Raw genomic sequence first — 27,253 nt, 5'->3', positions numbered from 1 at the left:
CAGTCTTGTCGGGGACATTCAATAAGAATGTGGAAAAACATCAGTATCGCTAATTGTCAGAGAAATGCATATCAAAACTACAATGAAGTAGCACCTCACACCAGTCAGAACGGCCATCATTTTAAAGTCCACAAATGATAAATGCTGGAGAGGCTATGGAGAAAAGGGAACCCTCCTACACTGCTTATGGAACTCTCGTTTGGTGCAGCAACTGTGAAAAAAAGTATGGAGGTTCCTTTAAAAACTAAAAATAGACTTACCATGTGATCCAGCAATCCTACTCCTGGGTATATATCCAGAGCAAAGTCTAACTCGAAAAGACGCATGCACCCCAATGTTCATAGCAGCACTATTGACAATAGTCAAGACATAGAAGCAACCTAAATGTCCACTGACAGATGACTGGATTAAGAAGATGTGATATATTTATACAATGGAATACTACTCAGCCATAAAAAAGAATAAAATAACGAGGTAAAGGTATGTCAGGGCCGAGGCTCCATCTGCATGAACCAGTGGTGGGGGAGCAGGGGGCCAGGGCATGTGGTTCCAGCAATGGGGGGAGGGGAGTCATCTTCCAGCACAGGATGCCCTGCGAGTGGTCAGGTGGGCTGACAGGTGGTGACTGGCTGCTGCCTACTGGCACCCTGACAGGTCCAACGGCCACTAGGGGCGTGGAGTTGTCAGTCCCACCACCGTGTGAGTGAGTGTCCTGGGGCTGCCATGACAACTTACCACAAACCATCTGGCTTAAAACAACAGAAACAGCTTATTTTGTTTACAAAGAGAGGAACCTGAGACACAGAAGTGTCTATTTTTCACATCATGTAACATGCAGTTGGAATGTAATATTCAAATTCCTCAGCTAACATGTTCAAAAACATGTGCTCTGTGGAAACCTATTGTGACACAACACGGCTGTCACTATTTTCCTTTGTGTAACTTGTCAGGTTACAGACAAAGAGGACAAGATCTGTATTCACTGAATCGGGTTGATGCAGCAAAACACCGCTCTTCCAAATCAGGGTTTCTCCCCCTGGAAACCAGTGCCACTTTGGACGGCTGCCCTCCGTGGAGGGGCATCTGTGTGCTGTGGGTGTTGGGCAGTGTCCCTGGTCTCCCCTCCAGATTTTGCCGGATGTCCTGGGGCGGGGGCAAAATCGCCTCCAGCTGAGAAGGAAGCACTTTTCTCAGAGAGCTACTTGTTAGGAACTTGATTCTCAGAGGAGCCAAAGCCCTGGGTCATTTCTTCCGTCAGACCATCAGGGAGTTGAGGGGTGTCCCGACTGCATGGGGGGAGCAATTCCGTTCTTTCTGAGCAGGGAACTTGACTCACAAAACGAACGATGTAGGCGAAACGTGAATTACAGCATCTGCTTTGCGAGCGAATTCTGCACCACGTCTTTGTAAAGCTGATAATGCATGTTTTGATGTCAGCTGCACAGCTGAGAAGGCAGGTCTCCTGAAGCCCTTGGTGTCCAACCGCAGGAGCAAGGTCATGTTAGTCCAGGGGAGACTTCACCAGCCTGGGGGAGACTTGGAGGGAGAGATGGTAGGGGTCTCGAGTTTAGGGACAAACTGAGTTAAAGGTGATGAAAGTAGGATGGTCCACCTCCGATTGCTGCACGTGGGCCCAGGGTGGGAGGCTCAGCCTAGACTGCTGGTCCAGCACCCGCCCCAGAATCCCGAGAGGAGAGCAGACAGGCTGCCCCTGGTCGGCGCCGTGCCCAGGACAACACAAGCTAAGCTGGTTTTCTTTTCTGTCCCAAGTGCTGAGCTTGCAGGACCTGTGTTTCCAGGCAGTGGTGTCCCGCACACCGTGCACCTGGTGGACAAGCTGCCGCTCCCCTGGCCCTGAGGAGCCACCTCAAGTCCTCCTTGATGGCCAAGGGCCTGAACGCCAGGATGATGCTAGCCTCTCCTACTCCCTCATTGCCAGCTCCCGCCACAGAAGAAGCCACTCACAGGGAAGGGAAGGCTACCAGCCCACCCTGGAGCCACCCCTCCCCAGCGCTGCCCTGGTGGTGGCTCCAAGGCTCTGTGTCTAAACTGGATTACAGGTGAAAGGATGCCTTTTTTTTTTTTAAGGGGGGAAGTAATTAGATTATTTATTTACTTACTTATTTGTTTGTTTGTTTGTTTAGATGGAGGTACTAGGGATTGAACCCAGGACCTTGTGCATGCTCAGCACATGCTCTACCACTGAGCTATGCCCTGAAAGGACGCCTCTTTCCAAGAAGGAGGTGGAGGCTGAACGTGGGGCCTCGTGGAGCAGCCACCCGGGGCAAAGCAGCAGGAGGTGCCGTGGGCCCCGGGGGACCGGGCTGCCACCGCTCGTCAGGAGCGACACGTGGAGACCAGTGCTGACTTTGCTGAGACGCCCGGCAGGGTGTCCCTTCTTGGTTCTGCTGCTTGAGTATCAACGAGGGATAAAAGAATAACTTGGAGAGAAAAGCAAATGCCCAGACCTGCTCAGTTTCTGTTAATGACACAGATTTTTGGAGCTTTAAGGACTCTAGAATTGGGAGTGACACCTTTATTCAGAGACGGTGGAGCTGAGGTCTAGGGAGGAGGATGGGACAGACATCCATTGGGAAGTAGGCAACGGGACAGCAGGTAAACCAGAGTGGACGGAACCTCTGCAAGGGGCTGTGAGCCTGGGAGGACTTGCTGCTGGGGCCAGGGCTCCCTTCTCTGCTGGGCAGTGGATGGAGTGAGCAGCCAGGGGGCTGATCCACTGACCACACCACTAGGACACTGCTGTGGTGGGGTGACAGTGCCCTGAGTGCCACCAACAGAGACAAGGAGAAGCCCACGCTGAGCACAAGCCCCTCCCCAACCTTGAGGGGTGCTCAGAGGTAGAAGGTGCAGGCCCCCCAGGCCTGATGGTGGGCGCCTGGCCTCAAGGCTAAACCAGGCCCTCCCCTTCTGTCTCTTTCTGTGGTTTAACTGGAGGTCTCCTATCAACTTTATCTGGAAGGAACCAGATAAAGTTCCCAACCCCTTGTCCCAGAGCCCTTCCAGAAGCCTGGTGTCCAAGAGGCCTCATTACAGACAAAGGATACCTGGGGCCACCAGAAGCTGGATGAGGCAGGAAGGAGCCCCCCAGAGCCCTGCCCACACCTGGATTTCAGACTCTGGCCTCCAGAACTGTGAGAGGCAAATTTCCACTGCCTTAAGCCCCCCAGTTTGTGGCCATACGTTACGGTGGTGCCAGGACACTCTCACAACAAAGAAATGTTATACTTCGCAGTAGAAAGTGGTATTGCTAATCAAAGTGGCATTTCTGTAAAATAAAAAGAAACCCTAATATAGAATGTATTTAAGTGCAACTATGCATGTTTTGGTGGTGAGCACCCAGAAATCACAATTGAAATGTAAACTGAACCTTAGAGAAGCCGCTCTCAAAATTCATCATTTTCTTCTATGGCCTCACTGCTGGGAAAATCCACCCAAAATATAAATGGGAGCACCAAATTGTGTCCCAGCTGTTTGTAATTCTCTTTTCAAGCATCTAGATTCAAAATAAATTATGTACAATTATGTCTTCAATTGCCCTGTGACAACTCCTGCAAAGCAGAATAATTTCCTAGACAGAGAGCTTCAACTGTGATGAGGAGTGATCTGGGCAAACACTGAATTTTGGAGAAAATGTTTATTACAGGCTTGATGATAGTTGTTTTGCCAAAGACACGGAGATGTAGAAGCTCCCCTTTCCCAGAGAAACCCTGTCATCTAAGCAGATGTGGATTTGAGAAGTGGGCCTGAATGAAGCTGCTTGTGTGCGGGAACCGGGGAGAGGCTCTGAGCCGTGGAGCTGTCGAGCTGTCGTGGGGGCGGGACCCTGTGCTCATTGTGTTCATCCCCTGCCCTGGACATACCTGGACTGCAGGTGTCTGGGTGGGAGGCGGAGATAGGACGGGCACAGTGAAGGTGGAGACCAGATGGCTCGCTGGGCAAGGAGCTCAGGGCCGGACGCTCCTGCCTCCGTGGCCGCTTGTGTTAGAACAGGACCGCGTGCCAGCTCCTCCTTATCCGGTGACGGGCCGTGTCCCGGAGCTGTGTGCCGGCGGCTCTGTGTGTCCTCGCGGGAGAGTCTATACATTCATTTGACCCTCGGACAACGCAGGCTTTAGGTGCAACGACCCTCCACACAGTCACAAATCCGCGAGTAACTTATAGCTGCCCGCCCATCCGCCGGATCTGCGGTTCTGCAAACGTGGATCCAACCAACCACGGTCGTGCAGTCTGTGGCGTTTTCCATGAAAACACTCCGCTGCTGAGAGGCCCCGCGTTGTCCAGGGGCACCGGTACTCCCATTTCCCCACTTCTGTCCACTTTGCTGTTTTTGCGTACATTGTACTAGCATATCTGTTAAAAAAACCCATAATGCACTGTTATTTTTACAGAGATACTGATGGATACTTTTACCAGTTAAAAATGAAACGGCTCTTACATTTACTTTAATTTCCCTGATTTCTGGGAGGGCTCAGTTACCGTGGGCGTCTGGGTCCTGTCTGCTCCTGAGGGTCCCTTTGAATCGTCGCCCCCATGGGGCTCAGTGTCCTGGGGGTCTGCTTCGTCCCCAGCAGGTGGTTCCCGCCCTCAGGCCCGCCCCGCCCCGCCCCGCCCCGCCCCGCCCCCGCAGACGAGGTCCCGCCCCCAGACCAGGCCCCGCCCCAGACCGCCCCGCCCCGTGGACGTGACGCTCTCGGCGCTCGCTCCCCGCCCTGCCAACCCCGGTGGATGCTCTCGGCGCTCCGCGGCTCCCTGGCTGCGCGCGCAGGCGGTGGGCCTCTTGCTTCCGGCCGCGGCGGCCTCGGCGCTGGCGAGACGGACCCCGGCGGCCGGCCTCCCCGAGCGGCATGCGGCGCTGAGGCGCGGCGGACCCCGCGGCGGCGCCATGAACCTCCTGCCCTGTAACCCGCACGGCAACGGGCTGCTCTACGCCGGCTTCAACCAGGACCACGGTGAGGAGAGCCCCCGGCGGCCCGGCCCTCCTGCCGCCGCCGCTCCGCGCGGGGTCCCGCCCCTCGGCCGGTCGCGCCCCGGGAGGGCACCCGGGGCCTGGCTGCTCGGCGCCCGCCCCGGCCCCCCGCTCCGGGCCGCGCTCCCGCCCGTCCGACGGGGAGGGTTTTCCGGGGGGCTGTCGGGCCTTTCCGGCTGGGTCGGGGTCTTAGCCCTCGTGGCGCCGCGCCCGCGCGCCCGGGACCGCGTCCGCCGAGGTCCTCACCTTTTCTGTGGGCCTGGATGGAAAGCGTCGCCGGCCGCACTCTCTCCTTGTGCCGAGTGGAAATTGAACTGTCCAGCACGCCGCTGGGGCCAAGGCAGTTTTCGCGTTTCCGAGTCGGGCGGGCCGCGGGGCCGCGCCCCACGTTCACCCGAGAAGGGGACTCGCGTCTCGGCTGCTCGACTTCGCTTTGGTAGCTGCTTGAAAGAGAACCCCAAAGCAGGAGCTGCAGGACGCGTGTTTGTAGGGGTGGTTTGGGGAGATTTTAGCAGAGCGGGAGCGGGTCGCTTTGGCTCTTGGGGTGCTGACTGCGAGGTTCTGACTGTGGCGTCCCAGGAGCCGAGGCGAGGCGGCCTTTTCATTCCGGGAGGAGCCCTGAGGTCAGGAAGGGTCCTTGGAGGGGCTGGGCTGGGCTGTGCTGGGGACCGCCAGCGCTTGGTCCCACTGCGGGGCCAGCGGGGTGCTCCTTGGGGGCCGGATGTTGGACCTCGGGCAGTGTGTGGCCAAAGACTTTGGCGCTTGATTTCCTGAGGAGGGCCAGTAGGTTTCTTTTCTTTTCTTTTTCTTTGTTTAAAACAAGTTTTGGTAAAATTGAGAACTCTTTAAGGAGTTAACAGCGATATAGCAACTCCTTAAGAAATGTGCTTTCAGTAGACGTGACTGGTGATAGTGATGGAGGGGAGAGGCAACTCTGAAAAACACACACAGAAGCAAAAAGCTTATTGACTCCGAGGCCATTAAATGCAAAATCTTTTACATCTGTGTTAGTGCCAAACGAGGGACCTTTGTATTAAGTTTCAGCGTAAAAATTGAGTCACAGAATGATGCTAATTATTTTGGAAACCAGTGAAGTTTATGACGTCATTATAAAGTTCCCATCAAAGATTATTTTAAAAGTACAGCTTTGGCTTTTAAATGGATATATTCCGTTGTCTGAAAAATCTGTTTTCACTTTCCTAAAACCACGTTATTTCATTGCAACAAATAACAAGTAAAGCTTATAGTATTGTTGAAAAAAATATGCTTTTATACTTAAACTCCTGGTTACTGTTAGGTTAATTTCCTATAATGTAAATTTATGCTAGATTGTTGAGTTCATTACATTTTTTTACTTATACTGATTTTTAATTTTTACTTAGCATTTTTTGCACTCTTGTTGCAACTTCAGGTTTAGAAATCATTTTTAAAAGAACATTTGCTCATAATTTTAAATTGTTCAAACTTTTGACTGGTTTTCTCCTAAAGATAATGTGCATTACAATTTTCAAGATTCCTGCATGTTAATATGAACGTTTCTGTCGTCTGGGTGCCTGCTTCTCTTTCTCTTCCTTCCCATGGGAGCCCTGGGTGTTTGATTACATACACCTTCCCTGTTCACTGGCTTGTCCTGCCTGGACCAAGCCTGGGGCCACAGGCTGACCCGGTGGGCAGGCTCTTCTGTGGTTCTGGAGTATGGGTGAGGAGTATTTGCATGTGGATTGCACGTGCTCACGTGGAAGGACGCCCTGGAGTGATTCTGATGCTCTGTTGCCAGGCGGCTGCCCCAGGGGTGTGCTTGGCATCAGCTGCTGGGTTGGGACTTTTCTGTGGGAAAAACTTGTTCAGAGAGTAGGAACGGGAAGATTAGTGCCAGCTTCTGTGTGATAACCTAGTAAAGTCAATTCATCAATCCCTCCCACCAAATAGCGAGGATAATCCCCAGCCTGTGTGGAGAGCGGTTTCCAGTCTTCCGTTGTCTATAGGGCCCTTTCTTGTAGCTTTTGTGTGAAGTACAGTGTTCTTACATAAAGTGCATGTGTCCTGAGCACTCAGCCTGAGGAATTTTCCAACTGAACACACCTTCTATGGCACCCAGGTTAGGAACCAAATACCCACCATCCTGTGCCCCTTCCCACCACCTCTCAATCTAAGGTCCAACGACCTAGATTAGTTTTGCCTGTCTCTGTACTTTATTTCTGTTTCTTGCTTTTTCACTCTGTCATGTTTGTGAGATTTTTTCCATGTTGCTGAACGTAATTGTAGGTCGCTGTCATTGATGTGATGTTTCTTTGTGACTGTGTCACAGTTCGTGTATCCATTCTACCATCGGTGTGCATCGGGTGGTTTCTAGTTTGGGGCTGTTCTGAGCATAGCGGTGCTTCCGCGAGTGCTTGCAGTGTCTTCCCTGAACACAGATCGTTGTCCCTGGGAGGCAAGTGCGCCTAGGGCAGCACTGACAGCCTGCTGGCACGGACAGCTCCACTGGCTGCAGCGCTTCACCCGCCTCCAGCAGGCCCATGCGTCCCTGGGCCTCCGCACCCACCGTGCCCGTGGCATTTTCCAGCCTGTTGGCCGTTCTGGTGGATGCGCGGTGGGTCTCACTGTGGTGTCTGTGCGGCTGTGTCTGCATTTTCCTGACTCAGTGTCTTTACTGACCGTTTGGATGCTCTCTTCTGTGAACCGTCCAAGTCTTTTTGCTTGTTTTTCTATTGGGCTCCTCTGTCCAGATTATGTGGTTCCAGTAAACAAAGAGGGAGTTACAGCCCAGAGTAAATTAGAGATAATGAGTGACACCTCACTCTCCAGTGAGTGTCTGACTGCAGGCGCAAGTAAAGTGCACCTCAGAGCCTGAGAGCTGATCGTGCAACGGTCTCCCCTCCTGGGGAAGCGGCCTGGTCCTTGTGGTCTAATAAGTAACTTGGACAAAAAACAGAAACATGCTTTTCACATTGGGAGGGTGGCTGATAGGATAGAGTAGTGTGGTCCCAACGCTGGAACGTGGATCGGGACCAGAGGAGAGACCCTGAGGGCGGCTCTGACAAGTCAGACCTGTGGAGCGGTCACGCTGTGAGGGGCCAGGCTCTGCAGCCTATCCTGTGAAGATCGTTGGAGGGTTTGGTTTTTCTCCTTCCAGCCACAAGCCTCATTGAATCAGCACTTGGACATGGTGACATTTAAGGTCACACTTAGGGAATGAAGTCCAGGTCACAGGACCATCTTGAAGTTTGAGTGTCTCTTTCCTAATGGTGCCTTCAACTGAACCATGAACAGTCTGTTGTGTGAACTGGGATGGTGACTCCTGTGCCGGGTTCAGGGAGTCAGGGTTAGTGACAAGGGGGAGTATGGTCATGGAGACCTCAAGCTGCCTTCTGAAAGGCCATCCCGTTGTGGCCCGTTTCCCCTTCCCCACTGGGTGTGCCCACACCTTCTGGGGTTGCACACTTTGTGGCTGTTCTCCAGGAGATGGGGGCTTTCTTGTTTGTCACTGTGCCTCTAGGACTCGGTACCTGACACAGCCCGGCAGAGATGTGTTGGGAACTGAGAGGCCTGTGTGAGCACCGGAGGCAGCACTGGAGGGAGATGCCAGGCGGCAGAGTGGCTGGTGCAGGTGGCTGGAGTTAGGGGTGGGGCAGAGCCTGGTGCCCCACAGGGCCTGGTGGGGGAGGTGGAGCCAGACTGGGGAGGTGGAGCCAGACTGCGAAGGCTCCTTTTGCTGGTACGCGCGCAGCCTCTGACCCCAGTGTAGGGGAGTCGTTTGTGTGGTGGAGAGGCCGCTTCCTCTGGACCCCCTGCTTGTGCCGCTCAGGCCTGGGGAGCCCGTCGTCCAAGCTGAGAGCCCAGCAAGGTGCTTACCGTGTCTCTCTCACTTTAGGGTGCTTTGCATGTGGGATGGAGAATGGATTCCGCGTGTATAACACCGACCCGCTAAAGGAGAAGGAGAAACAAGGTAAGAGAGATCGGAATTTCTGGGCTCCTCCTCTTTCCTGGTCCTCAGAATCTAAACTGTATCCTGCAGGTGGGGGGGCTGATTGTGAGATGTGAGTGGGGTTCGTGGCCCGCCGTCAACGCGGACAGGGCTGTCCTGGGGCCAGGGCACAGGGGTGGGTCAGCGGGCTCTCCTGTGAGGCTAGCCCTGCGGGCCCTGCGGAGGGGACATGCCCCCCTCCCGTCCAGTGTCAGCCTTGGGAGAGCGCTGGGAGGGCTTTAGCCACGCACATAGGACTCTGGCTCTTAAAATGACCCACGTTTAGAAAATACTATTCTTAGCAATAAATTACAGTTGCTTATGTTGATGTATTTCAGTGTCTTAAATTATGTTTTCATGGATTACAAGTTTTCAGTGCTGGAATCAGGAATTCTCTTGGTGAAATAAAATAATGGTGGTTATATTCCCATTTGACAGGAAAGACGTGTAATTTATGGGTAGAATCTTTGCAGTTACTTCTACTTCATATTTTTCTCAAGCTTTTAGTGTTTCCTGGTCCTTACCTGCCAACAGGTGAACAAATCTCATAGTCATAGACAATGAAAAACATCCTTTTTCTTCCTGCAGTTGTGCTTTGGTTTTTATTCAGTGTGCAGGCTGTATTTTTCTTTCCTTTTTCTTTTTTCTTTTTTTTACCCTTAATATGGATTTTATTCTGTTGATGAAGGCTGTATTTTCTGGTGCTGGAACTGTTTCTCCTCTGTAGGAGGAAGTCACTGAATGCTGGGCTCCCCCCTCAGGCCCCTTCTGTTTTGACAACTAATGGCAGTGGACCCCCTTTGCCAGGTCAAACCTCCCACACAACTGTGTGTGTAAAACAGTGAGTGGTGCTTTGTGTCTAGGGGTTTACTTTGTAAGCTGATGTCTGTAACTTTCATTTACTAGAGGAAGACAGAGTAGCCCAGTAGAGAGGGGTGCAGACTCTGCACCCACACTGTTTAGATCCCAGTCCTGCCCTGTCCCTGTCGGATTGCTGTGTAACCTTGGGTAAGTTCCTCACCTTCACTTGGCCTCAGTTTCTTCATGTGTAGAAGTGAGGATGACAAATGTCTACGTCCTCAGGCTGCTGTAAAGATAGGTGAGTTAGGACACGTGAGGCACGCAGGTGGGAGCCTGGCAGACACCCCATTGGTGCGTCAGTGTTTCTCTACGAGGGTGGTCCGTGGGCTAGAGTCACCTCCCGTCAGTCTAGCCGGCTTCTACTCTTTATTTTGTTCTCGTGGCATAGTGAATTAAAACAACTCTGCTTTATACAGAAAAATAGTTACAAAATATTTTGAGAAAGGTTAACTTGCAAATTTCAGGATACTTTTTACTTAAATTGATCCAGAAACCTAGTAGTTACAGACTTAAGTTTCGTGGAATCATTAGTAGCATATTAACAACTGTTTCTTAATTAATGAAATGTTTTTGATAAACCTTGGACTTCCTAGAAAAATAAGTCACAGTGCTGTGTGTGTTCCCTTTCCCTGCTCAGCTGCACTGAGTCTGGGACAGGCACTTGCGAGCTCCTGGTGAATTTGACAGGGACCCGACGGGGCCATGCGGTTCTTACTGGTGGTGCATTTAAGAACCTCCTGTGTGCACTTGCAGGTTAGCTGCTGCTGCATTTCTGGTGGCTGACTCAACAGAAGATCTGCAGAAGACTTGACCTTGTTCCTTTTTTTATCTGTGAGCTTGCTCTCCTGAACAAGGAATGAACTGTGCCTGCGTTGTGGGCTCATCTCCGGGGTGCCTGTGGCTGTGAGAAGGGGCCTTGGTGATGGGTGGTGAGCAGGCGCCTCATGTGGGTGTGCCCACCACAGCACGCGAGCCGGCAGTGCCGGGAGTCGTCTTGGGCGTTCTGGGCCTGCGTGGAGGTAGCTTTCTCCTTTGAGGTGTTATGGGTCCGGCGTCTTGTGCTCAGAGCAGCACGGCCCTGCTTAAGGAAGGCGTGGAGCCCTGGGAGCACAGCTGTGTGTCCGTGCAGGGTGCTGCGGGTCTGGGTGTAGACTCACACACACACCCTCCAAGCACCTACTAGAAGGGAGGGTCACATCATAATCTGAACGCAGATGTGTCGGGGAGATACATCTGGATAAAGTGCTATATCCAGCGGTTGCAGAAATAAAGGAGTACCTGTAAAAAGTCAGTTCTGCTCTTCGTTCAGAAGCACAACCGTCTGAATCCTGAAGGTGACTGGAGCTGCTATAGCCCCGGCTTGGGGAGCTTGCAGGGCACCAGTAGGGGCAGCGGGGTCCAGAGGCGTCCCCTGGTCTTCAGCAGCACTCACCTTCCCCTCTGTGCGGCCAGTGCTCACGCTTAGGACAATGGCAGCCACGAGCAGGGGCAGAAGGACCCTGAGGCCCGGGGGGGAAGCTGTGACAGGCGGGGCAGCGGGCAAAGCTCTCCTTCCCGGGCCTCTGGGTTCTGCGTGGGATGCAGTGGTGAGGAAGGTGGGTGCCAGGTGTCTGGAGCCTGTTTCGTGTCCTCCTGGATCTGTCTGCTGTGCGGCCCATGCGGCCAGGGGCGTCTGGAGAAGCAGACGTTGTGGAGCATGCCCACCTGCAGCAACTCGCCCGCGGCCCTCTCAGGACCAGCCCTTGGGGCCTGGGGCGTGGAGGCTCTGGTGGCAACCTCAGGCCTCCCTTTGGGAGACCCTGCCTCTCCAGCAGCAGGAGGTGGGGGTCAGACACCCTCAGGTGCTGTGGAAGGTGCTCTCTGGGGTGGCGGCCGCTGTGGGGCTGGGGCTTAGACGTGCTCCCTGACTCTCCTGGATGTGGGGTCTCCCTTTGACGGCTTCTGCTCTTCCCCAGAAAGCCTCTTGTGCCCATTTCTCTGCCTCTTTGGTTGATGCTGAGAAAGCTGCTTTATTTTTTTTTTCTTTCCAGAGTTAAATCTCAGAGACCAAAGGTGTTTACAGTGGTCAGACTGCTTGTTTGTCTTAACTCCTAACTCTCAACATCTTTGTAATCTTGATATTGATGTGTTTTTGAATTGCATCTGAGTCAGCCAGAAATAGGCACTAAGGTAAAACAAAATAGTTCTGATTTCATAAAATACTGGTTTTTCTCTTAGAAAGAGACTTAGAGAAAAATTACAGACTGTATCATTTAAATTAAAACTTTTAAAAAACTTTACAATGGAACATATTATGCTTTTAACAGAAAATTTAGGTGATGTCTTCACGCGAAGTACTTCAGCTTCACACCCTGTCTGGTGGGTTCTCCGTCTGGGTCACACTTTGAGGCTGATGCCTGCTGGCCCGTCTTCATCCTCCTGTGAACGTGGTCACATCTCGCTAAAGGAGTGACTCACTGCCTTTAGAACCCGAGAAGACTTACGATGCTGACAAATCCAGCATTAATAAGTTTGAAGCCTCAGTGCTCACGTAGTGTTGTTTATAAAAGTGTTAAATGTTCTCCTTTGGCTGGATCGTATTTAAACAATATGTGATTACCTTTTGGTATGATTCACAGGTTTCTCTTAATAGATTTGATTCTAGAACTTACTGAACCTGCACTGGGGAAACGGTTATACTCCTACTGGGTCCCACAACTCTTCGTCTTGCAAAACTGAAAGTCTGTCCCCATCAAACACTGACTCTTCCTCCCCCAGACCATGGCAACCACCATCCTACTTTCTGTCTCTATGAATTTTTTTTTAATTGAAGTACCGTCAGTTACAGTGTGTTAATTTCTGGTGTACAGAACAATGTCCCAGTCATGCATATACATACCTATATTCGTTTTCATACTCTTTTTCATTAAAGGTTATTACAAGATATTGAACGTAGTTCCCTGTGCTATACTGTAGAAACTTTTTTTTAAATCAATTTTTATATATAGTGGCTAACATTTGTAAATCTCAAACTCCCAAATGCATCCCTTCCCACCCCCTTTCCCTGGTAACCATAAGATTGTTTACTATTTACTATGTCTGTGAGTCTGTTTCTGTTTTGTGGATGAGTTCATAGTGTCTGGTTTTTTATTTTTGGATTCCACATATAAGTGATATCACATGATATTTTTCTCTCTCTTTCTGGCTTCATTTAGAATGACGATCTTTAGGTCCATCCCTGTTGCTGCAAATGGCATTGTTTTATCATTTTTATGGCTGAGTAGTATTCCATTGTATAAATATATCACATCTTCTTTATCCAGTCATCTGTCAGTGGACATTTAGGTTGCTTCCGTGCCTTGGCTATTGTAAATAATGCTGTTATGAACATTGGGGTGCATGTATCTTTTCAAATTAGAGTTCCCTCCGGATATATGCCCAGGAGTAGGATTGATGGATCATATGATAAGTCTGTTTTTAGTTTTTTGAGGAATCTCCATATTGTTTTACGTAACAGCTTCACCAAACTACATTCCCATCAGCAGTGTAGGAGGGTTCCCTTTTCTCCACAGCCTCTCCAGCATTTGTGGACTTTTGAATGACAGCCATTCTGGTGATACCTCATTGTAGTTTTGATTTGCATTTCTCTGATAATTAGTGATATTGAGCATTTTTCCATGTGCCTATTGGCCATTTGCTTGTCTTCATTGGAGAACTGTGTTTAGGTCTTCTGCCCATTTTTGGATTGGGTTGTTTGTTTTTTTCTTATTAAGTTGTATGAGCTGTTTATATATTCTGGAAATTAAGCCTTTGTCAGTCACATCATTTGCAAATATTTTCTCCCATTCAATAAGTTGTCATTTTGTTTTGCTTATGGTTTCCTTTGCTGTGCAAAAGCTTATAAATTTAATTAGGCCCCATTTGTTTATTTTTGCTCTTATTTCCTTTGCCTGGGTAGACTGTCCTAGGAGAATATTTCTAAGATTTATGTCAGAGAATGTTTTGTCAATGTTTTCTTCTAGGAAGTTTATGGTATCTTGTCTTATATTTAAGTCTTTAAGCCATTTTGAGTTTATTTTTGTGTATGGTGTAAGGGAGTGTTGTAGCTTCATTGATTTACATGCTGCTGTCCAGTTTTTCTAACACCATTTGCTGAAGAGGCTGTCTTTATTCCGTTGTATATTCTTGCCTCCTTTGTCAAAGATTAGTTGACCATAGGTCTGTGGGTTTATTTCTGGGCTCTCTGTTCTGTTCCATTGATCCATATGTCTGTTTTTATGCAAGTACCACACTGTTTTGATTACTGTAGCTCTGTAGTGTTGTCTCAATTCTGAGAGGGTTATTCCTCCAGCTTCATTCTTTTTCTTCAATATTGCTTTGGCAATTCTGGGTCTTTTGTGATTCCATATAAATTTTAGGATTATTTGTTCTAGTACTATAAAAAATGTCCTGGGTAATTTGATAGGGATTGTATTGTATCTGTAGATTACCATGAGCAGTATGGCCATTTTAACGATATTGATTCTTCCCATCCAGGAGCATGGGATATCTTTCCATTTCTTTAAGTCTTCTTTAGTTTCCTTAATCGGTGTTTTTTAGTTCTCCATGTATAAGTCTTTGACTTCTTTGGTCAGATTTGTTCCTATTTTATTGTTTTGGATGCAATTTTAAAAGGGACTTCTTCTTTACTTTCTTTTCCTGCTCATTCATTGTGAGTAAAGAAATAAATTGGCTTCTGTGCGTTAATCTTGTACCTGCTGCCTTGCGGGATTCTTCTGCCAGCTCTAGTGGTTTTGTGTGGGGCTTTTAGAGTTTTCTACATATGGTATCATGCCATCTGCATGTAGTGACAGTTTTACCTCTTCTCTTCCAACTTGGATCCCTTTTATTTCTTTTTCTTGCCTGATTGTTGTGACTAGGGCTTCCAACACTGTTTTGAATAGAAGTGGTGAGAGTGGACATCCTTGTCTTGTCTTGGGTTTTAGTGGGAAGGTTTTCAGTTTTTCACCACTGAGTACTATGCTGGCTGTAGGTTTGTTGTAAATGGCTTCTATTATGTTAAGATATGTTCCCTCTGTACTCACTTTGAATTTTATCAAATACTTTTTCTGCATCTATTGAGATGATCATGTGGATTTTGTCCTTTCTTTTGTGGATGTGGTATATCACGTCGATTGATTTGTGTATGTTGAACCATCCTTGTAACCCTGGAATGAATGCAACTTGATCCGGTGTATGATTTTTTTTATGTGCTGTTGGATTCTGTTTGCTAATATTTTGTTGAGGATTTTTGTGTCTATGTTCATCAGTGATACTGGCCTGTAATTTTCTTTTTTGCTAGTGTCTTTGTCTGGTTTTGGTATCAGGGTAATGGTGGCTTCATAGAATGAGTTTGGGAGTATTCCCTCCTTTTCAATCTTTTGGAAGAGTTTGAGAAGGACCGGTATGAGTTCTTCGTATGTTTGGTAGAATTCCCCAGTGAATTCCCCATCTGATCCTGGACTTTTGTTTGCAGGGAGATTGTCTCTATGAATTTGACTCCTCCAGGGACCTCATATAAGTGGAGTCACACAGTATTTGTCCTTTTGTGATGGCTTACTGCACTTCATATAATGTCCTTAAGGTTCATCCATGTTGTTCCATATGCCAGAATTTCCTTTTTTAAGGCTGAATAATATTCCACCATGTGGATGGACCGTGTTTTGTTTGCCCCTCAGTAGATGTTTGGATTGCTTCTACCTCTTTGGCTGTTGGGAATAATGCTGCTGTACACACGCATGTGAAAATATTTCTTCACAACCTTTCTTTCAGTTCTTTTGAATATATACCAGCAAGTGGGATTGCTGGTTCATGTGGGAGTTCTTGTTTTATTTTTTAATTTTTCGAGGAACTACCTTACTGTCTCCGGTAGCAGCTGCACCAGCAATGCTTAAGGGTTCCTATTTCTGCACATCTTTGCTTGTTAGTTTCTGGGGATTTTTGTAGTGACTGTCGTAATGGGTGTGGAAGGGTATCTCGTTGGTTTTGATTTGCATTTCTGTTATATTATTGATGTGCATTTTTTCGTAAGTGTCGGACACATACTGTCTTTAGAGAAATGTCTACTCAAATCCTTTGCCCGGTTTTTTAATCCAGATACTTGATTTTTCTGTTTTATTGTTGTTGGGTTGTAAGAGTTCATGTTTTTTTGATGTTAACCCCTTTCCAGGTATAGGATTGCAAACACCTTCTTCCATTCTGTAGGTTGCCTTTGCACGTTAAGTCCTTTAATGCACCAGAGTGTTTAAGTCTCACGTGGTCCCCTTTGTTTTTCCTTTTGTTGCCTGTGCTTCTGACATCATGTCCAGGTCCCGCATCATGAAGCTTTTCACCTTTGTTTTCTTCCAGGAGTTTTATGGTTTTGGGTCTTGCATGTAGGTCTTTAACCCATTTTGAGTTCATGTTTGTGAGGGGTAGGCCCCCTCTTGTGTGTGGGTGGAGAGCAGTCTTCCCGGCAGAGCTGCGACCTCTCCAGTCGTGAGCGTCCTCGAGGGAAAACCCAAGGCTCAGGGTTGACAGCGCTCGTCTCCCAGGCCTGGTGAGGGCCTTCAGGGGACAGGTGGCGCCTCTGTAGGTGGAGGCGTGTCCTGCACCTTGGGGTCCAGGACCCTGGGCCGGCAAGGGTCTGCAGCCACACGGCGAGCTGCGAGGGGTAAGGACTGGATCATTGAGGTTGTGGGGCTTGGACGGGGGCTCGTCCTGTCACAGCGGAGTCCCTGGGGTGGCCAGTGCGTCAGGATGTCAGGTCGTTTCTGTGGATGACGCTCAGTGCGGCGTCTCCTCCAGTTTCCACCAGGCCTTGGAGCGTACATTTCTCCTGGAGCGGGCGGGGGACTCTGGGACCATCTTGCGCAGCCCTGATGAATGGGCAGAGGTCGAGCTTAGGCTAATGTGATTCTTGGAGGTTTTGGTTCCTCTCTTGCGCTTTGTTGTGCCCTCCCTACCCCAGAGCTCGCGGTCGTGACAGGTGGCTGGGGGCTCAGGGACGAGGGTGCTGGTCCTCTCCTGTCCTGTGCACTGCCAAGGCCCCGTGGACGTTTGAGGGCACGTGGGGTGTCCAGAGGGGAAGGTGTTTGCAGTGATAGAGGAACCTCAGCTTTTACATCAGGGCTTTGGCAGCCTTTCTGAGAGCTCACCGATTTGGGGCACCTTAAGATGTGGTTTAGCTGTTTCATACCTTCTGCTGTGTTGCTGCTCAGGTGCTCCGGGTCCACACAGGACACAGGACACAGCCCTTGGTGACGGGGGCCGAGAAGTCCTAGCCAGTCCCCATCAGTTCCGACTGCTGATTAAAAATCACATGCTGACCGTTAGGTTTTTCCTTTCTTCTTTTTTTAATTGTAAATCTGCACCCTGATGTCTGGTTATCGTTGCAGAGTTTCTGGAAGGAGGAGTTGGCCACATCGAAATGCTCTTTCGCTGCAACTATTTGGCTTTAGTTGGTGGAGGGAAAAAGCCCAAATACCCTCCAAACAAAGGTAAAGTAGTCATGCGCGTGAGCAGTCACGTCTCGAGCTTCTCAGAATCTCTGAGGCCCTGAGATTGTGAAGGACTAGTCACTGGGGAAGAAGCGTCTGGAAAGAGAGGGTCTTTCCCGCTCCCGGGAGCAGAACTGCGGGACAAGGGTCCTCCTTCCCGTGGGCGCGGAGCACGTGCTCTGCAGTTAGTGTCAGCTGCACACGCGGCACCCCGAGCCCCGATCCTGTTTTGTTCTGGGAGTTCTTCTGCGGTTGGTATCCTGGGTCGTGAGTTCAGTTTGAAGCAAGGTGTGGGGAGGCTCTTTTCCTTCAGAGGAACACAGACAGGTCATCACGTAGAACAAGCCACAGACTCACAGAAACACACGACAAAGAACCACGTTGGCGCTGGGTCGAGGGGTGTTTTTCTTGGTGTGCGTGTGAGTCGCGTGCTCAAAGCGACGGCTTGTGTGAAGGGCATGGTCTTCTGAAGGGAAGGAGGAACAGACCCTTCACAACTGTGTAGCTGTGTAAGTAGGTACCACTGGGGGAAGAGGAAGAAACGTAGGAAAGGGGGGAGCCACAGGAGAGGTGCGGGTGGGCCCAGACCCCACGGACCTCGGTGCCAGCTGAGGCTGTGGTCGGGAAGAGTGCCATCGGGTCTGAGACACAGAGTGTACGGCTGGACATTCTCGTCCAGACTCCGAGGTTGTTGGCAGGAAGGGAGCCATGTTCGCTGAAAGAGGCTGGGGAGCGGAGCAAGTGTGCCTGTCGGGCAGATGCTGGAGAGAGGAGGGGTCGGGGTGGCCCTGGGACCAGTACAGACTGCTGGGCACCCCAGTGACAGGTTCCACAGTGTTGGGGCAGTGGAGACCACCCTCTCTCGTGGTTTGGCGGGGAGAGAAGGCATGTGGTGAGGGAGGGCCCCCCACAAAGAGTGAAGATGAGAGTGAGCAGGGCCTGCGTGGGCCCGTGCACGGGGAGCAGCCCGGGCAGCAGCGGGGACGGGGACTAGGCGGCCAGGGCCCGGCTGGCAGCTCTCAGTGGAGCCTTGGGGTCGTGTGGATGTCCTGTGGGAGGTGGAGCTGGAGGCTGGAGGGCAGGAAACCTGGCTGCTGTCCAGTCTTGCTAGCCTGGCCACACAGGCAGAGCCGTGGCTGTCGGTCCTGGAGAGGCCACCCAGAAGTGACACAGAGCACCATGCTGGGGCCGGGAATGGGTGCCTGACTTGGGGATGGGCAGGGAGTCCTGCTGCTGGGTCAGTCCTTGTCTTATGACTTCCAGTGACCACTGATCGTGGACAAGGTGGGGGGTGGGGAGCCTGGCCCGCCTGTGGCACTGATGGAGGAGGGGTCGCTGTTCCCCCCCAAGGACTGGATGACCTCTGGGGTATCTTTCATCTGTAACATCTTATTCTCAGTAAAAAAAAATTCCAAGACGTGAAAGAGCCTCAGAAGCTTTACTGACTCAGGAGAAAGCTACGTACTAACCAGATGTTTTGAGGAAACTTAAAGCTCTCTGTTGAGTGCAGTTTTTAAAGAACTCGGTCGTAACTCCTTTGTTCTTTCAGTGATGATCTGGGATGACCTGAAGAAGAAGACCGTTATCGAGATAGAATTTTCCACAGAGGTCAAGGCTGCCAAACTGCGGCGAGATAGGTAGGTTTGGCATCTGAGTTTTACAAGTGGGAGAGTTGCTTTCTCTGCAGATGGCCGAAATCATTTTACGTTGAAGGAAGAGACGTGTTCAGGGAGACGCTGTGTTAAAATGTGAGCCTAGTTCACGGCCAGAGGTGCAAGGGAGGCAGTGAGTTTCACTTGTATCTGGGGATGGCTCAGAGGTGAGCGGCTGGGGACAGCGCGGACCAGGGACTGAGTTTTGAACCTTGAACTGCCTCCCGCGTCCACGCGCACCCAAGTGCTGCCTCGTGTTTCAGTGTGAAGGGAGACTCGGGGACTCGCCCTGAGGTGGTGGTGCGGAGCCTCAGCTGGTGAAGGGAGCGGGTCTCAGCCGCACCTTCATGGCGTGAGGACAGCGTAGGCTTTTCATCGTATGTTGAGCAAAGCTTCATTCATTTGCATTTTAACTTGGTGTGATTCACATGTCATGCGTGGCTTTGGGCGGACAGTGCTGAGCACGGAGAGGTCCTTCCAAACGTCAGCACTTACGGGCTCGTGATAATGTGCGTCCTGCCAGCAGCTCGAGGGTCTTCCCCTCGCTCACACTTCTGGGTGAGCGAGACGTGCTGGGGTGTGTCCGGGTGGAATGTCACCTGTTCTTCTCGGTCTCTCCCCGGGAGGGACATCTGACGAGAGGGCCCTCACCCGTGAGGGGCTCTCCATGCTGAGTGCCAGCCTCTTGCCCGCGCTGCTTGCCAGCCCACTTCAGGAATGATCCTCTGTGTGTGCTAGTTCAAGTGCTGCTAAGTCTTAAAGCGATGAGAACAAAACTCACAGACTGTGAGTTTCACTCTCGGGGAGAGAAGTTCTGATGGTGATTTTTTTCTCTCCAGAATCGTGGTGGTTTTGGACTCAATGATCAAGGTGTTTACATTCACACACAATCCCCACCAGCTGCACGTCTTTGAAACCTGCTATAACCCGAAAGGTAAGAAGTCAGAGGAGGGGGAGCTGGAAACTGGCCAGGTCCCGCAGGCCTGTCTTACGCCGTAGCGACGGGGCCTGGGGACGTGGCTTCCCCCTTCGTCCCTCCACCTCGTCCAGGTGAACCTCCCACCGCCGCACCCTGCAGCCCGGCCTCCTCCGGGGGGTTCGAGACCTCGCCTCTTAGCAGAATCCAAGGGGCTCTCGGGGCTCTGTGGCCTGGCGCGGCCGCTCCAGCTCCGTGGGACCCCGGGGTCTGTGCTTCATCAGGTTCTGGGGCGTTTTCTTCCCTTTCTCTGCTGGAGGGAGAACTGCCTGGGTGACCTTGGTACTCACTGCATAGTCTTAATTTTCCTCTTAGAGTTTGGGGGCCTTTTGTCTCGGTTTGTTGAGGGATAATCTATGTAGAACTCGCTCAGTCACAGTACGCCATTTGACGACCTTTAGTCGTGAAAGTGGTGTAGCCCCCAGCGCGGTCCCGTCACCCAGAAGAGCTGCTTCAGGCGGTGCACGCTTGCCTTTCCACGAGTGCTGGTGTCGCTCTTCGATTCTGCCGCGGCTCTAGCGTGTCCGCACTGCTGCGTAGCGTCCACCAACGCCCCGCCGGGCCGAGCCCCGCCGGGCTTGGCTGCTGCGCACGTTCATGGACTAAGTCTTCGTGTGGATGTATGTTTTCAGTTTTCTCGGGTGACTACTGAGGAGTTCAGTTGCTGGGTCATCCTGTAATTAATTTTTAGATTCCACACACAGCATTTGTCTTTCTTTGACTTGTTTCAGTCAGTGTAACGCCCGCAGGCCCATCCATGTTGTTGCGAATGGCAAAATTTCATTTTTCTGGGTGGCCGAGTGGAAGTCCGTTGTGTATGTCTCTGCTCTGTGTCTTGACTGGAGCGTTTAGTCCACTTACGTTAAAGTCATGACTGATACGTGTTCTTGCTGCCACGTTAATTGTTTGGGATTGCTTTCTTAGTTCTTTTTTGTTCCTTTCTTCCTTTGTTTTCTTGTGATGTGATGACTGCCTTTCGTGTTATGTTCGGATTCCCTTCTCTCTGGTGTGTGTATCTACTGCAGGTTTTGGTTTGTGGTTGCCATGAGGTTCGCGTGTAGCAGTCTGTATGTCAGTATTTTAAAGTGCTGATCTCTTCATTGCAAACGCATTTGCACTCCCCTCTGCCCATAGTTCCTGTTTTTGACGTATTTTATGTTACTCTGTTTTGCGCTGCGTCCTTTAACTACTCGCAGCACAGGTCGGCGATTTTACTGCTCCCTCTCAGCCTTCGTGACTAGTGTGCTCGTGGTCGACCTCACTGCCTGCGCTGCAGGTTCTGCCTTTACGGCCCCGCTTGTCCATGAGCAGTTTCACGTTTCTCATCGTGGCCTTTAGAGAAGTTTCTTTACCATTTGTGTAAAAGCCCTTTTTTCTGCATAGGATTACCTTGGTACCTTTTTTTCATATATATATATCAAGTAAGTGTAAGATTTTTCCAGACTCTTTACTCTGTTCTGTGGTCTGTGTCTCTGTCCTTGCCACCCTGACTTCTGGAACTTCAAGATAGTTCTTGAAATTAGGCAGTATGAGTCCTCTAAGCGTGTTCCTGTGTTACAGGAATTTTTCTGGCTATTCTAGGGCCTTGTCTTTCTTGTAACTTTCAGCGTCAGCTTGTCTGCTCGAAACGCCTGCAGAGTGTGTAGTTGTGGCTGCACTGACTGGAGAGGATGCAGGTTCCGCCTGTCACAGGGCAGCTATGCACCGACCAGGTCTTTCTTTGGTTTTCCTTTGCCAGTTGCGAGAATCTTTCACACCTGCCATTAAACTATTCCTGCATATTTTGTTTTTTTATGTTATGGTTAATGGATTCAGTTTTAGATTTTACAATTTTGTATTCTTGGTGGCTGGCACCCCAGAGGTGGGACATTTGGTGAAGTTTATCCAGTAACAAGTTCAGCAAATATTTCTGATTATGACGCTGTCTCCCAGGAGGAAGCGTGCCTGGCCCCCAGCGCCCTGTCCAGTGACAGGACTGTGGACAGTTCTGACTTGGTTGCAGGACCTGGAGGGCAGGCAGAGGCTCCAAGCCGTCCTGAGTCCCTGACAGGCGTCTCCTCTCTGCTCAGGCCTCTGTGTCCTGTGCCCGAACAGCAACAACTCCCTCCTGGCCTTCCCGGGCACGCACACAGGCCACGTGCAGCTCGTGGACCTGGCCAGCACCGAGAAGCCGCCGGTGGACATTCCCGCCCACGAGGGCATCCTCAGCTGCATTGCTCTTAACCTGCAGGGAACAAGGATAGCGACCGCATCTGAGAAAGTGAGTGGGCGCCCCCACCCCGCCGGGGAGCGGCCCTCGCCCCACTGGGGAGCGCCCCCACCCCTCTGGGAAGCGGCCAGGCTCCCGCGTGGACTCTCGGGGCTGAGAACCAGCCCTGCCCTGAAGATCCTGTGCCTGAGACTCCTAGTTGGCACAGGGGGTCCAAAGTCACTTCACTTGGTTGCGCCCGTTTGGCACGTAACAGTGCTCCCTCTTCTCACCGGCTGTGTGAGTTACAGTTAAGATGCCATCTCCCTCCACAGTGAGTGAGCTGACAGCACCTGGGGCTCCGTGTCCGCCAGGGGCACGTGCGCCTGGGCCTGGGGTCTCCCCGACCCTGTCCTGAGCCATGCCCGGTGCTGTTGGCCGGCCGCAGAGCCCTGGTCCACTCGTGCTCACAAGCAGAGGGACAGCCGAGTTTCAGATGATGTGGGTGACCTGGGAGAGGGTTGGATGGGCTAATGTTTTTGTGAATATAAATCATTTCAAAAAACTAAAAGTTGTGAATCTTTGATAATGAAACACTTCACTGTTTTTCAAAGGGGACCCTTATAAGAATATTTGATACTTCATCAGGGCACTTAATCCAGGAACTGCGAAGAGGATCTCAAGCAGCGAACATTTATTGGTAAGAAGCACGTCGTTTTGCCCAGGAGGAGGCCTCTGCTCGGGCCTTGACGGGCCGTTGCGGCTGGGGGTCACCGCCTGTGAGGTGGGCGGGGCTGCTGTGCTGCCAGGGGTCGGGTTTCTTGCTCGCTTGTCACTGAGTCTGGCTTTTTATTAGGGGAACACACAAGGGCGGAGAGGCTGTTAGGCTCGCCACCATCCACCACCCTGCCTCAGCACTCGCCCGTGTGTGCGTTTGCTTCGTCTCCTCACCGTCCCGGCTTCCTCTCTGTAGCGTTTTAAGGCAAACGCTGGAGGCCTTGGTGACGCATCTGTAATCACTCCCGTCTCCTGTGAGACTGAACCGCTTGCTGTCGATGGTGGTTCCGCGCCCCACAGCGTCTGCAGCTCTGACAGGCCGGCCCTGCTCGGCAGGACCTCATGCTTTGCGTCTGTGGCCTTGGCACGTGTGGAGCTGCATTTGGGCCTGTGTGATGAAAATGTAATTAATTAGTACCTGGATTTGGTGCTTGTGCCCAAGGGGCCCTGTGGTCTGTCTGCTCGCAGGCCCCTCAAACCAGCCTGTTGATGCCCCCCTCCAGAGGGGCCACGGTGGCTGGAGGGGAGTTTTTCTCACCTGAGTGGCATGCTGGGATGGCCTTGGGAATCCCAGCTGCGTCTGCCCCAAGGAGGGCCAGGCCCTGGCTTGGACCCTCTGGTTCCGTGGTGAATGCTGTCGGCTCATTGAGGAGGCAGGTTCTTAAAGCTGCTGTCTGAGTGCGGGCCTGCTGAGGGCGGGGCTGGGCTCTTCTGCATCTGCCAGAGCCCAAGTTCCATCTGGTTTCTCTGCAGCATTAACTTCAATCAGGACGCTTCCCTCATCTGCGTGTCCAGTGACCATGGCACGGTGCACATTTTTGCAGCCGAAGACCCCAAAAGGAATAAGCAGTCTAGGTGGGTTTCCCAAACAAGGAGGGCTAAGTGTTGCTGGAGTGCCGGCAGATTCCACACGAGGCACTGTCGGGACCTCTTTCATGGTCATTCCTTTGATTTTCCGAAAACCAGTCCTTGGTGCTGGAACAGTGGCGTCATTACGTCCCCTGCCGTCAGCTCCTTGGAAAATGTCCGAGGAGGGTCGAGGCGCCTGCCCCCAGGATGGGCCTTGGTCCTGAACTCCCGCCGCTGCCCCCGTGCTTGCTGTCCAGGGAGTTACGTTGGTGGCAGGAGAGCCTCTGCCCTCCCGCTGCCCTTGGTGTCTAGTTTATTGTAAAGCCAGTCGTGATGGCTTAGCTTTCTTCATGAGAAAAATTAAAGTTAAAAGGGAAAGTGGAATTTAAATCATGAATGCTAATGTTACATTAAAGAGGGCTGTGTCTTTAACTTTGTTTTGTGAATGTAATTCATTCTTTTCTTGTTTTCCTAGTCTGGCGTCAGCCAGTTTCCTTCCAAAATACTTCAGTTCCAAGTGGAGTTTTTCCAAGTTTCAGGTTCCCTCAGGCTCTCCCTGCATCTGTGCCTTTGGAACAGAGCCAAATGCTGTCATTGGTAAGTGGTCCTTCTGGAGGGGAGTGGCCCCAGCTCCACCAGCCGCCCTTCCTCTCTCCAGGGCCCATGTGTCCCTCTCAGGGTCTGCACGCTCCTGCGCTCAGGTGTCCCAGGCAGGCGCTGGGGCAGATCATTTGGTTTTTGAACTGATGACCAGAGAGGGTTCCCCCCTGCCACTCTGCCTTAGTGAGCACAGCACCCCCAGGACGGGGTGCTTGGTTCTGTGTGGCCGGTAAGGATGGGGAGCCCGGCCACCCACAGGGCACCCGGAGCTGCTCAGCCTACGTGGAGCCGGTGCCATTCACCTCAGGCGGGCTGCAGGCTTTTAACCTTGAGTAAAATGGTATCCTTCTGTCCCAGCCATCTGTGCGGACGGCAGCTACTACAAATTCCTCTTCAACCCCAAGGGGGAGTGCATCCGGGACGTGTACGCGCAGTTCCTGGAGATGACGGATGACAAGCTGTGACGCTCCCTGGGCACCAAGCTCCCGGGCTGGGGCCGGGCTGGAAGACGGCCTGCGACCTTGGTCTCGAAGCCTCCCGTGGCCATCTGTTTCCTGAGCCAGGCTTCCATCTCCAGGGTCAAAGAACCTTCTTAGGGCACCATTGGACGCTCACGCCCAATGCTGGCTTTACCTTTAGTTCAGCTGTGACGCTCGCTTCTGCGGCTCCACCGCTTCCCCCGCTGCAGCTGGGGCTCCGCACACACTTCAGGGCGCTGAGAAAGGGAGGGACGGAGCGCAGGTTGTCTGTGGCGCCAGATTGCATCCTTCGACTGAGTCTGTCGTGGGGAAGTGAAAACACGCGTAGGTTAGCTTGCGCTTTCTCGCCGGATTTCAGTGGATGACAATCCCAGCGGCCTCAGAAGTGGGAGATGACAGCCTCTTCCCGCCTGAGCATGGAGAAAGGCAGAGAACCCAGGCCCGCACCTCCCGGGAGCACGTGCCCCCCCAGGAGCAGAGCCACGCACAGGCTTCACCAGTGGGGCCTGGAAGCAAGCGCCACTTAGGGTAGAGGCTGCGAAGGGAAGCGCTGGGCATCTCCACGACTGGCGCCTGCTTTCTGTCGCATCCGCCAGCCACCCACTCCCCCTCCCGAAGTCCGCACACTAACCTCCCGGGAGTGAAGGGCACACACTTTTCTTTAACGTTTGGTGACTAGAGTAGGTAACGGGCTCTATGTTGTTAGTGCTACCTGAGGTACATATTTAATTTTCTTAAATTCCTTTCAAACTTAATTTTGTGTTTTGATTTCAGGTTGCAAACGTTTAAAATCTGCAGCAGCAAGTTCTTGGTTTTGCCAGTTCCTTACTGTCATGTGATCAGCTAACTTTGTGGGTTTCAATGTAAAGTATGCATGTTACTTTTACGTGTATTTAATCATGAAATTTAATTTTGCACACTTATTTGTAATTTTTCTTTTAAATAAAAGTGACTAATTTTGTTGTACTCCGTACCCATCAAGGGAGAAGAATTGTATGTTACAAAACCAACCCGCTAGTTTTAGCCTCTCGTTGGACTGGAGGCTGCAGGCCCATTGCGCCTTCAGGCTGGACTGTCCAGGGCTGCATGGGGGTCAGGTGGACACTCTGCCCCTGGGGTGACAGCCTGGCTGGGGGAGCAGAGGGGAGAGGGATGTTCATTACCGGTTCCTGTTGGGCCTGATGGGGAAGAGCCGTCCCTTTGTGGGGACACCGGTGGTGTCGGGCCGCCCACCAGTGTCCACCTAACACTGGCCCAGTTCTGGGCCCAGGAGGAGGAGGGGTCCTTCACATTTACATCATCTCTGGTTTCTCTTTTCCCCAAACACAGTCCCTTCAGTGTGTCCAGACACGGGAAACGAGGGGAAAGCTTCGTAAAGGAAGTGTGAGCGTCGGTGCGTGGAGATGCTCAGGGCTGGGGGGACGCGAGGCTGGGCAGGGAGCTAGGCTGCTGGCCTGGGAGAGCCGGGCCCCGGCCCCAGGCTCCCTGCCCCCGAGAAGTGTCCACCACGTGGGAGCAGTGTCGCCTCCTTTGTGAAGTGACAGCAGGACACCCTGGATGCTGAGAGTGAGCCCTCCGGGCCTGTGCTGCGACGTGCAGGCTTTCTCTGGGGACAGTGGGCACACCTGTCTCGCCTGGGAGATGCCCAGAGGGGCAGCCAGGCCCCACTCCCGCCAGCCCTCGCTTTCCCACCTCGGTGGGTGTCGGCAGAGCAGTGCCTGCAAGGGGCTGTCAGGTGACCGTTCTGTGGTTCATTCAGGGCAGCGGGAGACTTGGTTTTGTTTGCAGCCTGACGAAGGGAGGGGGTGACTCTTGCCAGGCCTGAGTCTGCCGTCCAGGGCGTCCCTGAGCCCCACTTGCAGGCTGCGCTGGACAGGCTGGTGTGTTGCTGCCCCAGGTGTCAGTGTGAACATCCAGGAACCGCCTCCCGTGACCCTACTCTCCAGCCACGGGCCATGCCACCCACGGGCCTCTGATGTCTCGGCACCCGGCAGCCTCCCCACGGCCTGGGGCTGAGGCCTCTCCCTCCTCCCGCTGAAGCTTGTGCAGCCAGAGCTTTTCACACTTGTGTTTCCTTTTGCACCCAAACCAAGCCCAGCTTCCAGGTGAGTCACAGAGGTGACCGCATGCAGCTTGATCCCTGGCCGCATTCTTTCTGTGAGGGGCGTCTGACCGATGACAGCACTCCTGGGACCTGTGCTAAATTCTGCTCTTTGAAATGGATCAGAAAATACGTATGATCGAAATACAAATGTTCGTTATGAAACGGAAGAGGCCACACAGGCGGAAGCAGAAGACCGTGGTGCCGCGCCTTGTGGGGCCAGCAGCGTCCTCGGGACTGTCCTTTCACTCTACGCAACTCACGAGCGCATCAGGACACACCTGAATTGCCCAGAGATGCCCGTGTGTGTGTTCTGCTGT

At 51.9% G+C, this 27,253-nt stretch overlaps 1 protein-coding gene and 1 long non-coding RNA gene across 3 annotated transcripts; one reads left to right on the top strand and one right to left on the bottom strand.

Moving 5' to 3' along the window:
- The first annotated feature begins 4,750 nt into the window (after window positions 1–4,750).
- Window positions 4,751–25,805, top strand: WDR45B (WD repeat domain 45B). 2 transcript variants are annotated; one of them, XM_072939942.1, is made up of 10 exons: window positions 4,751–4,970; window positions 8,862–8,936; window positions 17,210–17,311; window positions 18,861–18,948; window positions 19,803–19,897; window positions 22,009–22,199; window positions 22,742–22,827; window positions 23,658–23,759; window positions 24,229–24,350; window positions 24,711–25,805. In XM_072939942.1, exons 1-10 carry the CDS (start codon window positions 4,904–4,906, stop codon window positions 24,815–24,817), a joined length of 1,035 nt encoding a protein of 344 aa, XP_072796043.1. In that variant the 5' UTR covers window positions 4,751–4,903; the 3' UTR covers window positions 24,818–25,805. The 2 variants fall into 2 exon arrangements, with proteins under 2 accessions (XP_072796043.1, XP_072796042.1); XM_072939941.1 differs by having other exon boundaries at window positions 4,773–4,970; window positions 24,758–25,805.
- Window positions 22,805–24,725, bottom strand: LOC116279620 (uncharacterized). Its single transcript, XR_004188949.2, has 2 exons — window positions 23,443–24,725; window positions 22,805–23,292 (listed from the first exon to the last, which is right to left on the bottom strand). It is a non-coding gene; the product is annotated as an uncharacterized lncRNA (long non-coding RNA).
- Window positions 25,806–27,253: the final 1,448 nt, after the last annotated feature.

This window comes from Vicugna pacos, chromosome 16 (genome assembly GCF_048564905.1).
Source record: "Vicugna pacos chromosome 16, VicPac4, whole genome shotgun sequence".
Lineage (NCBI taxonomy): Eukaryota > Metazoa > Chordata > Mammalia > Artiodactyla > Camelidae > Vicugna > Vicugna pacos.
The sequence above is the reverse complement of the archived record's forward strand: the minus strand, read 5'-3'. Positions and strand labels throughout refer to the sequence as shown.

Bases quoted from the DNA above. Each gene is read 5' to 3' on its own strand.
- WDR45B (XM_072939942.1), top strand. From the start codon at position 4,904: ATGAACCTCCTGCCCTGTAACCCGCACGGCAACGGGCTGCTCTACGCC. The intron at 17,312-18,860 runs GTAAAGTAGTCA...TTGTTCTTTCAG, and splicing joins CAAATACCCTCCAAACAAAG to TGATGATCTGGGATGACCTG. The intron at 23,760-24,228 runs GTGGGTTTCCCA...TTGTTTTCCTAG, and splicing joins AAAAGGAATAAGCAGTCTAG to TCTGGCGTCAGCCAGTTTCC.